The sequence below is a fragment of the Poromitra crassiceps genome (genome assembly GCF_964638095.1).
Source record: "Poromitra crassiceps genome assembly, chromosome: 4".
Classification (NCBI taxonomy): domain Eukaryota; kingdom Metazoa; phylum Chordata; class Actinopteri; order Beryciformes; family Melamphaidae; genus Poromitra; species Poromitra crassiceps.
In genome coordinates, this window is record NC_139626.1 from 64,179,405 (window position 1) to 64,192,991 (window position 13,587).

The 13,587-nt window shown below is 46.9% G+C and overlaps 1 protein-coding gene across 1 annotated transcript; it reads right to left on the reverse strand.

The window, feature by feature from the left end:
* Nucleotides 1–408: 408 nt before the first annotated feature.
* Nucleotides 409–13,336, reverse strand: nudt13 (nudix (nucleoside diphosphate linked moiety X)-type motif 13). Its single transcript, XM_083636082.1, has 9 exons — nt 13,260–13,336; nt 11,561–11,738; nt 11,271–11,413; nt 10,282–10,389; nt 9,923–10,029; nt 7,161–7,286; nt 5,869–5,980; nt 3,337–3,491; nt 409–2,663 (listed from the first exon to the last, which is right to left on the reverse strand). The coding sequence occupies exons 2-9, from the start codon at nt 11,641–11,643 to the stop codon at nt 2,454–2,456; spliced, it is 1,044 nt and encodes a 347-aa protein (XP_083492208.1). The 5' UTR covers nt 11,644–11,738; nt 13,260–13,336; the 3' UTR covers nt 409–2,453.
* Nucleotides 13,337–13,587: the final 251 nt, after the last annotated feature.

Consider the following 13,587-nt stretch of genomic DNA (forward strand, 5'->3'; position numbering starts at 1 on the left):
TGTGTTCTATGGGCATGTGTCCCTATGTGGCAGTCCTTAGTTACTACTTGAAGAATTGATAATTGTAACATACATTCATCATTTCAAAAAGGTATTACTACACACTACAGTACAGACCTGGTCAGTATTACTACACACTACAGTACAGACCTGGTCAGTATTACTACACACTACAGTACAGACCTGGTCAGTATTACTACACACTACAGTACAGACCTGGTCAGTATTACTACACACTACAGTACAGACCTGGTCAGTATTACTACACACTACAGTACAGACCTGGTCAGTATTACTACACACTACAGTACAGACCTGGTCAGTATTACTACACACTACAGTACAGACCTGGTCAGTATTACTACACACTACAGTACAGACCTGGTCAGAGAACTATGAGGGTTGAAAGAAAAAAGCAAATCAAATCATCGTTTTTAGAGAAAAGAGGAATGGTGCGATAAGAGGATCTCATGTTGGCCCAGCATGTCGCTGGCACCATTTATTTTTTCATCTCTAACAATAGACATTATTTGAAAGAAACCCCGGGAACGGCGCCATATTGTTGACAAACCACAGCCATAAAGCAAGCTGGCCCCGGCTAGTTTAGCTGAGCGTATAGCAACAGTTATAAGGCACACGGACAATTATAACTACCTTGTGAATACAGTACCGGCATACAAGTCTCTGAAGGCATTCAACTCCCTTGAGTCCTATAACTATTTCATCTGTGGCAAGGCCTGTGACATTCTTACTCTTGTGCCACCAACAACGACATCATCATCAAACATCGTCGTGACAGCAAAGATAAATAACGTTAACGTTAAATGTTTGTTTGATACGATCTGACGCTTGTTGGCATACATTGCTAGGCCAAATGTTTGCTAACGTGAGCCAATAGCCTCTGTCTCTTTCCCTTCACGTTTGCGGACAGTAGGAATTGCATCAAAACTAACACCCGGGCTTTTATTGCTGCTATTACTAGAGCGGTGTGTTATTACACAGCACATCATCGCTGTTGTGAAATAGCTCCTGGCGCAGTAAAAACGGTATTAAATAGGCTAGTAACGGTGGCTAGCGTCCTCCTCTGCTGCTACTATCACCAGGCTGTCAGTCACTTTTGACAGTGAGCGTCGCAGAAATGTCAACTATATGGCAGCGGTGGGCGTGAGTTACGTCAGTCGAATACTCTCTATAGATACAGCATGATGTTGTTGGTTGGGCTAGCTAACATGTGGAAGCTAGCTAGCTGCTGTAGCTGTGCTGTGGTCCGTTGTCTTCCTGAAGAGGGGAGACTAGACTGCCGGCCGGGCAGGAGGCCAGAACATAGCCTATAGTCCAGTGATACTCAATTGGCGGCTCGCGGGCCGGCGCACCCTGTGCCACGATGGAATTGCAAAAAAAACATTTTTTTTTTACAGTGCAACATGCAAGATACCCACTGAATAAGTGTCCAAATGTTCATGTCATTCTGACCAATACCCCTGCCCAATACTTATAGCCTTTTAGGAGGGCCATTCAAGCCGCAAGTGGAGTCTGCAGTGCCACCAATTACTGGTACTGCATGGATCCACCAAGATACCATCACGTCGGAATGAGATGTTTGGAGCGGGGGAGTCTGGTGCAGCGCACAGGTCCTAGACCTGGTGAGTTGAGGGAGGAGCCCGGCCGGGTGGCAACCCACAGAGCCCGGTCCCTCTACGTACCAGAGCCCCCCTCCCCCCCCTCCCGGTCCCGGCAGAGTAGTTCCGGAGCAGCGGATTGAGTGGACCTGACCACGTGACCACCTTCGACCCTTCCTGGAGGGCTGACCGTGGGTAGCTACTGAGACGTAAGTTGGGGCTTGGCCAGCCCCGGCTGGGTCACCTGGGCGAGGGTGTATGATGTTGCGAGACCCGAAACATCCTATGACCCCAGGGTACATCACTGAGGATACGTCCCAGTTATGCATCCATGCAATGTTTTTTTTCTCTTTATAGCATTTCAGTCTGGAATATGGAATATTTTTCAATAATCTATGATTTAGCTGCTAAATTGTCAAATACCGCCGTCTGCTCGCTACCCAGGCGCTTATGTATTTACTTAACCTAACTAACTATCCGGTGTGCACAACATTGTCAGACTAAACTCCGGCTGACACCCCAAAAACCTACGAGCCGCTACAGAAAAATGTATATTGATTGTTTATTAACTGGCCCCTGGCCTTCTATCATTTCACGAAAGTGGCCCCCGGGCAAAGCAAGTTGAGTATCCCTGCTATAGTCCAACCGCCCATCCCACCAGACGTGACTCAGTCTCCGTTGCATTTGAGGTCTCCCTTTCCACTAGGGTCATCTAGTGGTCAATTGTGGTCACTACACATTCATTAATCCTAATCGAGGTACAATTTTGAAATCATCGTGATATTGATTTGAAGCCAGTGTTTACAAACTATGCACTTCCTGCATAGTCGGCCTTTAAAGCGGCGGCAGCTCCTCCCCCTCCTGGCGGCGTCTCTGCCACGCGGCCCACTCCCTGATGAGGCGGTGGGCGATGGCGTGTTTGGGGGGCACCCAGAAGGGGGCGGGGCCTCCTCTCCTGGGCGGAGCTTGCACTTGCAGGGCGGAGCTGATCTCATCCAGGCTGAACCAGCGAGCGTCCTCCAGCTCCGAGTGGTCCACGTCCAGCTGGACACACACACAGAGGACAGACACACAGACAGACAGACAGACACAGAGGACAGACAGACAGACAGACAGACAGACAGACAGACAGGCAGATAGACAGACAGACAGAGGACAGACAGACAGACAGACAGACAGACAGACAGACAGACAGAGGACAGACAGACAGGCAGACAGACAGACAGACAGACACACAGAGGACAGACAGACAGACAGACAGACAGACAGGCAGACAGACAGACAGACACACATAGGACAGACAGACAGACAGGCAGACAGACAGACAGACAGAGGACAGACAGACAGACAGACACACAGACAGACACACAGAGGACAGACAGACAGGCAGACAGACACACAGAGGACAGACAGACAGACACACAGACAGACAGACAGACACACAGAGGACAGACACAGAGACAGACAGACAGACGACAGACAGACAGACAGACGACAGACAGACAGACAGACAGACGACAGACAGACACACAGGAGTTCTGTGAGTTTTGTGATCCGTTGCACCTCTCGTTTTCAGTGTGTGTGTGTGTGCGCATGCGCGTGTGTGTGTGTGTGTGTGTGTGTGTGTGTGTGTGTGTGTGTGTGTGTGTGTGTGTGCGTGCGCGCGCGCGCGTGTGTGTGCGTGCGCGTGTGTGTGTGTGCGTGTGTGTGTATTGACCTGTGTGTGCTCGGGGCTGACAGCAGCATGGCAGCCCAGCATGAAGGAGGACTGTGGGAAGGGCCAGTGCTGCGAGGAGGAGAAGGAGACACTCTGCACCTGCAGCCCCACCTCCTCCCCCAGCTCCCTGCACAGCGCCTCCTCCAGGCTCTCTCCTGCAACAACATCACAGTTACTATGGAGCAGACAGACAGGCATACAGACAAACAGGCAGGCAGGCAGGCATACAGACAGACAGACAGGCATACAGACAGACAGGCAGGCAGACAGACAGACAGAGACAGACAGGCAGACAGGCATACAGGCAGACAGGCAGGCAGACAGACAGACAGACAGAGACAGACAGACAGACAGGCATACAGGCAGACAGGCAGGCAGACAGACAGACAGACAGAGACAGACAGGCATACAGACAGACAGGCAGGCAGACAGACAGACAGAGACAGACAGGCATACAGACAGACAGGCAGGCAGGCAGGCAGGCAGCCAACTATTAGGTTAGGTTTTTTTTTTTACCTTTATTTATCCAGGATTTATCCAGGATTTAAAATGTATTTAACATCAAATAAATTTTAAATCTTTGCATCTGAGCAAGAGTGAGCGGTTTCTAGGGGTGGGCAATATATCGCGATATTTTATTTCCCGATACTGTATCGATACTTGGACGCCAAGTATCGATTAAAAAAAAAAAAAAAAAATTGCAGGCCATGCCAGGCCTCTGCATCTGGTGATTCCCACCCCTAATCGATACTGTATCGATATTTCCCATATCGATGTTTTTGCACAGCCGTGTGGTCAGTGAGACAATAAGAATACTTTTTATGTCAGTGCGTTCAGTAACACACTCAACACTCAGTAGTTTTGACTCAATTTGTCCACTAACTTATCAGTATAAAGTGATGTACATATTATTACACTACCTGGGTGGTACACAGTGTGTTGTATCTTTAGCTCTATTATTTAATTTTGAGTAAATTGTCTAGGGTATTGCAATATATCGCAATATGTATTGTATCGTGATACAATCATATCGCGACCTATGTATCGTGATACGTATTGTATCGTGAGGTCCTTGCCAATACCCAGCCCTAGCGGTTTCCTCTTTTTCATTGGATTTTTTTCTCCGTCACCAGCACCTCATTGAGATTCCATGGTCTGTGTTTTCTTTACTTTGACAATCATTCTCTCTCTCTCTCTCTCTCTCGCTCTCTCTCTCTCTCTCCCCATTAAAGGAGAATTTCGTTTTTTTTTTAACCTGGACCCATCTCCTGCCATTAATTATGATTTGTCCACTCACCCGGCGATCCCCGCGGCGTATCTGGGCGTCCTAGCGTTGTTTTGAGATCAATAACGTCCAAGTCAGTCGTAAAGTGGAGTTGATTTGGGGCCAAGTGTGAGCCTGTATTTCCTGCATCTAAATAGCTATTTTTCTTCCCTTTTTCGCCAAATATCGCCATAATCTGATCCGTCAACATCCAGCAGAGTGTTATTTCCCCCCTGGCTGTTTCCTGAAGTCGCACAGGGATCAAATTACCCCAAACGTGATCTCTGTCACCAAGTCTCGTGAAGTCCCGCGATACTTTCCTGTCGACTGGCCAAATACAGGTACACGCTTTGCGGTGGTGGTTTTAGCGTAACCTATGTGGGGTTTGGCATAACCTTCGTTATTTCGAATCCCACATAGGTTACGCCAAACCCCACATAGGTTACGCTAAAACCACCACCGCAAAGCGTGTACCTGTATTTGGCCAGTCGACAGGAAAGTATCGCGGGACTTCACGAGACTTGGTGACAGAGATCACGTTTGGGGTTTTTTGATCCCTGTGCGACTTCAGGAAACAGCCAGGGGGGAAATAACACTCTGCTGGATGTTGACGGATCAGATTATGGTGATATTTGGCGAAAAAGGGAAGAAAAATAGCTATTTAGATGCAGGAAATACAGGCTCACACTTGGCCCCAAATCAACTCCACTTTACGACTGACTTGGACGTTATTGATCTCAAAACAACGCTAGGACGCCCAGATACGCCGCGGGGATCGCCGGGTGAGTGGACAAATCATAATTAATGGCAGGAGATGGGTCCAGGTTAAAAAAAAACGAAATTCTCCTTTAAAGGATCTTTTTCCTGCCGCCGTCACCAAGTGCTGCTCTTGTTGGGTAATTGTCACATGACCTGTGTCACATGACCTGTAGTAAAATCACCAGTACATGTGAGAATTGTTTCAATTGTTGGGTCTAAAATAAAGAGCCTGCTCTTCTACCTGCTCTATTAAGCGCCTTGAGTGAGATAACTCTTGTTATAATTTGGCGCTATATATAAATGACAGACAGACAGACAGACAGACAGACAGACAGGCAGACAGACAGACACACAGACAGACAGACACACAGACAGACAGGCAGACAGACAGACAGGCAGACAGACACACAGACAGACAGACAGGCAGGCAGACAGACAGGCAGGCAGACACACAGACAGGCAGGCAGACAGACAGGCAGACAGACACACAGACAGACAGACAGACTCACCCATGTCACAGAAGCCGGCCAGAGCGCTGTACATTCCCTGGGGGAAGGATGACTGCCGGCCCAGTAAACAGCGTTTCCCATCAGACACCAGGACGATCACCACTGGGGCCATCTGGAGAAGGACCAGGAGCACCAGGATGAAGACATACATGAACTTTAACAGATGCTTGTAACTTTGTCCATATTAACTGTATTAATTGTTGCTCTTTGTATTGAAACAGTCTTTGCTCTTGCCCCCTCCACAGGGCATTAGGGGTCAGAGGGTCATGGATGGGGGGTGTTACCGTGGGGTAGTAGGTGAAGTAGGGGGTGTTACCGTGGGGTAGTGGGTGAAGTAGAGGGTGGGGGTGTTACCATGGGGTGGGAGGTGTTACCATGGGGTAGTAGGTGAAGTAGGGGGTGGGAGATGTTACCGTGGGGTAGTAGGTGAAGTAGGGGGTGGGAGATGTTACCGTGGGGTGGTAGGTGAAGTAGGGGGTGGGGGTGTTACCGTGGGGTAGTAGGTGAAGTAGGGGGTGGGAGGTGTTACCGTGGGGTAGTAGGTGAAGTAGGGGGTGGGGGTGTTACCGTGGGGTGGTAGGTGAAGAAGGGGGTGGGGGTGTTACCGTGGGGTAGTAGGTGAAGTAGGGGGTGGGGGTGTTACCGTGGGGTAGTAGGTGAAGTAGGGGGTGGGAGGTGTTACCGTGGGGTAGTAGGTGAAGTAGGGGGTGGGAGGTGTTACCGTGGGGTAGTAGGTGAAGTAGGGGGTGGGAGATGTTACCGTGGGGTAGTAGGTGAAGTAGGGGGTGGGAGATGTTACCGTGGGGTAGTAGGTGAAGTAGGGGGTGGGAGATGTTACCGTGGGGTAGTAGGTGAAGTAGGGGGTGGGGGTGTTACCGTGGGGTAGTAGGTGAAGTAGGGGGTGTTACCGTGGGGTGGTAGCTGAAGTAGGGGGTGTTACCGTGGGGTAGTAGGTGAAGTAGGGGGTGTTACCGTGGGGTGGTAGCTGAAGTAGGGGGTGTTACCGTGGGGTAGTAGCTGAAGTAGGGGGTGTTACCGTGGGGTAGTAGCTGAAGTAGGGGGTGTTACCGTGGGGTGGTAGCTGAAGTAGGGGGTGTTACCGTGGGGTAGTAGCTGAAGTAGGGGGTGTTACCGTGGGGTGGTAGCTGAAGTAGGGGGTGTTACCGTGGGGTAGTAGCTGAAGTAGGGGGTGTTACCGTGGGGTGGTAGCTGAAGTAGGGGGTGTTACCGTGGGGTAGTAGCTGAAGTAGGGGGTGTTACCGTGGGGTGGTAGCTGAAGTAGGGGGTGTTACCGTGGGGTAGTAGGTGATGCCACTGCTGCTGCAGACTCTCTGGCTGCCTGCCTGGTTGCGGCTGGTCGGCTGGCCGCTCGCACTGCAGAAGCCGCTGGACTGATGCCAGCGCAGCAGAGCCTGGCCCTGCAGCACAGCCACCAGGTGGGTTGTAGTTTCTCAGTGTTTCACGTTGTAGGTGGTACTGTCAGACGGAGAACATGCTACAGCATCAAAGCCCCCGCCATATGCCCCGAGAGTTGCACCACGGCTGGCGAGCGAAAATGTGAGTCGACGCAGCTGACGAGTATAATATAGTGCGAGTATAATATAATATAGATGGGAGATAACAGGAGAGTGTGAAAGCTATTACCAAGTATATGCACTACATTCTCTCCTTGGGCTAACTTCTAGTCATTGAAATCCTAGTGAAATCACACAATTTACTCTTTCTGCTGGGGGATTGACCCTTCGTATAGGTCTAGCTGCTGTCAGCAAGGCTCCAAGTCAAGGCTGATGTTGTAGCATGTTTTCCGCATTAGTACTACTACTGTCCGTAATTAGTACTACTGTACTACTACTGCGTTATTACTACTAGGCAGGCATGAGTCGGTTTGAAAATTTTGAAACCGGTTCGATATTCCCCAAAAAACGTAAATATTCCCCAAATATTCGATATTCCCCAAAAAACGTAAAAATATATATATTTTTTATTTTATTTTTAGTGCAGCCCATAAATGACTGTAATGCGACTGCAGTTGGTGGCGATAATGCACCTCTAAGCTGGTATGCCAACCAGCACTAACACTGAATAAAAATAAGCAGAACCATTTAACTGTAACAACACACTGTTTTTATTTCTCATAACTATTCAGCTGAACTTTTCTTCAAACATCAACATAATAAACAAAATAAGACTTAATAAGACAGACTACGGTACTAGTGCAACTTGAGAAGAGGCTAATACGAAAAATCCCTAACCCTAAAAAAAGAAAAAGAAAAAAATTTGGTTCGCACGTGATCAAACCGGTTTGGGCTCGTACACCAAACCGAACTGGTAAAACCGTAAATCGACTCATGCCTAATTACTACTACTTTAAGACGAGACTCAAGACGCAGCTCTTCCACCAACACCTTCACACTTGATGGGCATGAATGATGAAGAAAAGAAATGCTCTGCACTCTGTGCACTGCCTGGTGGCACCTGGCTGGTAGCCTAGGTAAACCCAGCCCCCACGTGACCTGCTCTCTCAGTTCCCAGTCACATAGTGACTGAGAACAGGTCTGAGAGCAGGTCACGTGGGGGATGGGTTTACCCAGGCTACCTGGCTGGGTCCATTCATACTCAAGCTTGGCCTCATGGCACTCATAGACCATCCAGCGAGCTCCACCAATCAAAGACATTGTTGTTACACCTTAGGATTGTGGGTAGTGTAGGCAGATCACGTTTTTTAATGTTTAGAAAAAGGATGATATCTTAGACATTTGTGACTTTACATGAAGATATACCTTTGTTTCACCACTGGATCACGCGTGGCAAGTCTACATTGGGTGTTTACGACATGACCCACTTTCCCTGATTTCTGAATGCAAGTACCCCCTTTACTCGACCACAACATTTTGCTTAGAAAACTGCAAGAGAAAACTATAGCATACAGTATGATGTAATGAATGAATGAATGATAACCCACCTTTTGAAGAATAGAACATTACAAAATAAGAAATAGAGTGAAACAGTTGCAATTAGTCTCTCCTGAGCAGATTTCTTTTAACGTTGATTTATTTTCATGATTTATTCTTAAGTTTTACATTTCCTCCTTTCTCTCAAGTACCCTCTGTAGTACCTCATCTGTGTTACGACCTCTGTAGTACCTCCACATACCAGTTTGTGAACCACTGTCTCAGATGATATTAGAGAAGCAAGAACTGAGTCTGACCAGACAGTGTACAGCTGGTGTCTACAGAGTGAACAGTCCATACAGACCAGACAGTGTACAGCTGGTGTCTACAGAGTGAACAGTCCATACAGACCAGACAGTGTGTACAGCTGGTGTCTGCAGAGTGAACAGTCCATACAGACCAGACAGTGTACAGCTGGTGTCTACAGAGTGAACAGTCCATACAGACCAGACAGTGTGTACAGCTGGTGTCTACAGAGTGAACAGTCCATACAGACCAGACAGTGTGTACAGCTGGTGTCTACAGAGTGAACAGTCCATACAGACCAGACAGTGTGTACAGCTGGTGTCTACAGAGTGAACAGTCCATACAGACCAGACAGTGTGTACAGCTGGTGTCTACAGAGTGAACAGTCCATACAGACCAGACAGTGTGTACAGCTGGTGTCTACAGAGTGAACAGTCCATACAGACCAGACAGTGTGTACAGCTGGTGTCTACAGAGTGAACAGTGATGGCAAGAACATCCTGTCCATTAAGGGCGGAAATATATGGAACAGTCTCCCGGCCGCAGTTAGGGAATGCCCCACTTACCCTACTTTTAAAGTCAAAATCAAGGAATGGCTCAAAACGACACAACAGTGCCCCCACAATCAATAGCCTTCTCTTGGACATTTTTTTTTTTTAATCATTTTATTATCTTATCTGTTTGTGTGTATTGCTTTTATTCTGTGTATGTATTGTTATCCCTTGTGTATGTTTTTTTTTTTTACCCCTTATGCATTTTTATTATATTGCTTTTTATTCCCGTATTCTGTATTTATCCTGTAGTTTTTAGTTGTTTATGTTCCGAGGACTGCGGGTGAAAATTAGCGTAGTACCCACCTTGGCCACCAGAGGTGCCTGTGCTCCTGTCAGGAGAAAGAAAGCCTTCCTCAGGTCGATGAATTTACCGTCACACTTTTCCTCGACTGCTGCCTGCTCCAGCCCCCCTGCAACACACACACACACACACACACACACACACACACACACACACACACACACACACACACACACACACACACACACACACACACACACACACACACACACACACACGAGTTATTATAATTTATTTTTATTTTTTCATTTTTGTATCCATTCAGTTTTGTTTCAGTTAGGTTCCAGAGTGGGTGCTCGTTTTAGTTTTACGGTTTAAAATGTATCCGTATTAGTTAATTTGTGTGTGTGTGTGTTCTTACCGACGTCCAGACAGAACTGAGCCTGGTTCTGTTCAGTACAGCCGATCAGAACTGATTCCTTCATCATGGATCTGTCTCCACCGAGCCTCTGCAGAACGTCCTGCACATCTGACACACACACACACACACGCAGACACACACACACACACGCAGACACACACACACACACACACACACACACACACACACATCATATACTCGAAATAGTCTGAATTTTCTTCGACAATGCCGACAGATTTGAATGCTAATCGAAAATGTGTCTTGAGAGATTACTACATGATTAGTCTCGCTTCCAGACTCTCTCCCTACAACAGGGGAGAGTCTGGCTGTACTGGCTGGCACTCTGGTTCAGCGCGGGAAAAGGCTCTGTTTACGTTTACAAGCAAACACCGAAAGTACCAAGCAGGCACATTCCAGATCCAATGGTTTTCAGCATGTAGCAACGAGCTAGCATTGTTGATGATGTTGTATCACAGCGGCGCAGGCGTTTGAGATAGACAGATTAGTCACGGAGGGAGCGGAAAGGAAATCCATATATGGTCGCAGCCGGTCAGTCAGAGCGGGTCGGAGCCAATCGCAGAGCTTGCAGGGAGCGGAAAGGGATTTTCTTCTGCTGACGACTGAAATGGTCGCCACCAATGGCAGAGCTTAGACCATCAGCCTGTTTCCATGCTGCCAGACTTCTCTCCGTGCAGGGAGGGAAGTCTGGCAAGCAAGACTACTACATGATATGAAACGATAACTGGTTTAATGATAAACCACAATAAGATTTGTTATGGTTAGTATTACTATTTCAAATTTTAATTATCATTAAAACCGTGTCACCGTGATTACAGTGTCACCGTGCTTACAGCACTTTGACTCAGGCACAGCCTTGGTGAAATAATTTCAGTCAGTGTATCAGTATTTTTGGATCTGAGTTTTCAATATAAACTCAGGTTCTTTCTAACTGAGGTTCTTTCTAGCTGAGGTTCTACCTGAGGTAGTACCTGTGCTGTGCAGCTGGGCCGGGCTGAAGCCTCCCTGCTGGTTGGGCTGGAGCAGTGGCTTCAGGCTGTGGAACAGGAAGAAGCATCCGCTCTGCAGCGCCGCCACGCACGCCGCCTCATCCTGCTTCAACCGGTTCACATACCTGACACACACACACACACAAACACACCAACCCATGAGTCAAGGAGGTCTCTACAGGGACTGCAGGAGGTAAGGAAGGGAATAGTCTACTCTAGGAGGTAAAGACAAACTAGGAAGGAGACAGACTAGGAACTAGGACATAAGGAACCTCATCCTGGAGACGAAGCCTGAGCAGCAGCGGGACGGCGGCAATATCCTGCCGGAGACCAGAATCCTCAGCGGCTTCAACATGGCCGCCAGACCGGACCCGACTCCTGGACCAGTTGGTGATTTCCTACATTTCCCAGAATGCCTATCGACAGCCACCAAAGAAGGGGTTCTCTGTGCTGTACGGTGTAGGAAAGAGACAGTGAGAGAGAGAGAGAGAGAGAGAGAGAGAGAGAGAGAGAGAGAGAGAGAGAGAGAGGGAGATGTTGACAAAATGATGGGTCTAGAACAGTGCTGACCAATTTGGGGCCCGCGCCGGGCCTGTTTGTTTTGGCCCGCCACGGATTTGGGGATTTTTTTTTTTTTTTCCGATTTTTTACCCATTTTTTTTTTTTTAATGCAACTCGGGCAAGTTATCAGATATCTGCACTGATTGCAAAGGGTGGACGAGCTTTTTCATGTGGTGACTGACTTTGTGAAACAGTGTCTGAATGTGGCTGCGGATACTGTGTGTTCACTCCTGAGATTGCATCCCTGCAAATTGTCATGGCAAATTGTTTACAAAAGATGGACAATACAGCTGATTTTCAAAGTACCTTGAGGATTTTTCAAGTTGTGAATTAAGTCAAATTTCTCTCTTGATTACAAAAGTGGAAAATACAACTGTTTTTAACTGGGTGTTTACTGATTAAATGTTTAAGCTCCCCACAAATGCAGATGCTTTTTTAAATATATATAACCAATTGCAAATTATTACAATTACCAAACAGATAAAAAGTAGATTATTATATTGAAATGTTATTTTAGATTTAGAATGTTAATTTTCTATAAAACACAATACATTCTAATGTAATTCCACAACGTTTATTTTTGGCCCTCGGCCCTCCACCCAGATTGAGTTTTGGCCCTTCATGTGAAATAATTTGGGCACCCCTGGTCTAGAAAGAAGCCCTCACTATTTGATTCTGAGAGCTTGACGTTTAGCACTGATGTTTGACATCCTGAATCATGTTCTCATATCACACTCCACTGGAGCTGCTGTAAACATCAAAGCAACGAAACATCTCTAACAGTTTACTTACAGTGTTACAGTGTGTTTCTCCTCTTAAATGAAAACTGGGGTTTGGTTTAAACTGATTCTGTATTTTGTCAAACAACACTTGAGTTTCCTACTGAGCTCCACATATGTAAATAATAAAATAAAGAAATAAAAAAAATACAAAATACCCCCCCCCCCCCCCACACACACACACACAATATACAGATGGTTTAGAAAACTGGAAGACAGCAGCAGACAGACAACAGCTTCATCAATGTTTCTGTTTCATTTGATATCGGCCTAATCAAAAAATAAATTGGGAAAACAAAGTTCTACTGCTGACTGTAGGTAGGTATGGCTGCAGAAAACAGACAGAAGAGAGAACCGTGCACTAAAAAACAACAAGAGCACTTGAACTACTGTAAGTGCCTACTATCAAAGGTTAACCTTCAACCCACAGCTGTGGTAGGCTACAACTGTCTGTATAAGCTGTAGAAACATGAGACATTCATGCCAAAGAATCCGACAAAAATACCTCGTAGGTCAGAAAGCCATTTTCTGAGTCGACAGATTCCACTGGAAACTTCGGCATGAAACTATTCCAAAAAGCAATTGTCAGTAAAAAATATATTATGAGCCAATGGTAAAATCCCGACCTTACCCAACTAGGTTGCCTGCTTTCCCAGTTCCCAGCACTGTCCCACAGCGTATCGGAGGTCACTACATGTGAAACAACAACAATATGTTTACCCACAGCCCCACAGTGACTAACTTTAAGTTGCCATATTTTTGAATGGCGTTTGGTCACCCAGATTGTGTTTCATCTAAGCGAAGGCGGAGCGCATCGGGACTCCAACACAGAGACAACTTTAAAACAGATCTGCTGCTAAAATCTATTTTGATTTTAACCACCTCTATGTCGCAGAGACCTGAAAGAGACAACTTCTAGCGACTTCAAGCGCTTCTTCTTCTGAAGTTTTGACTGAGTG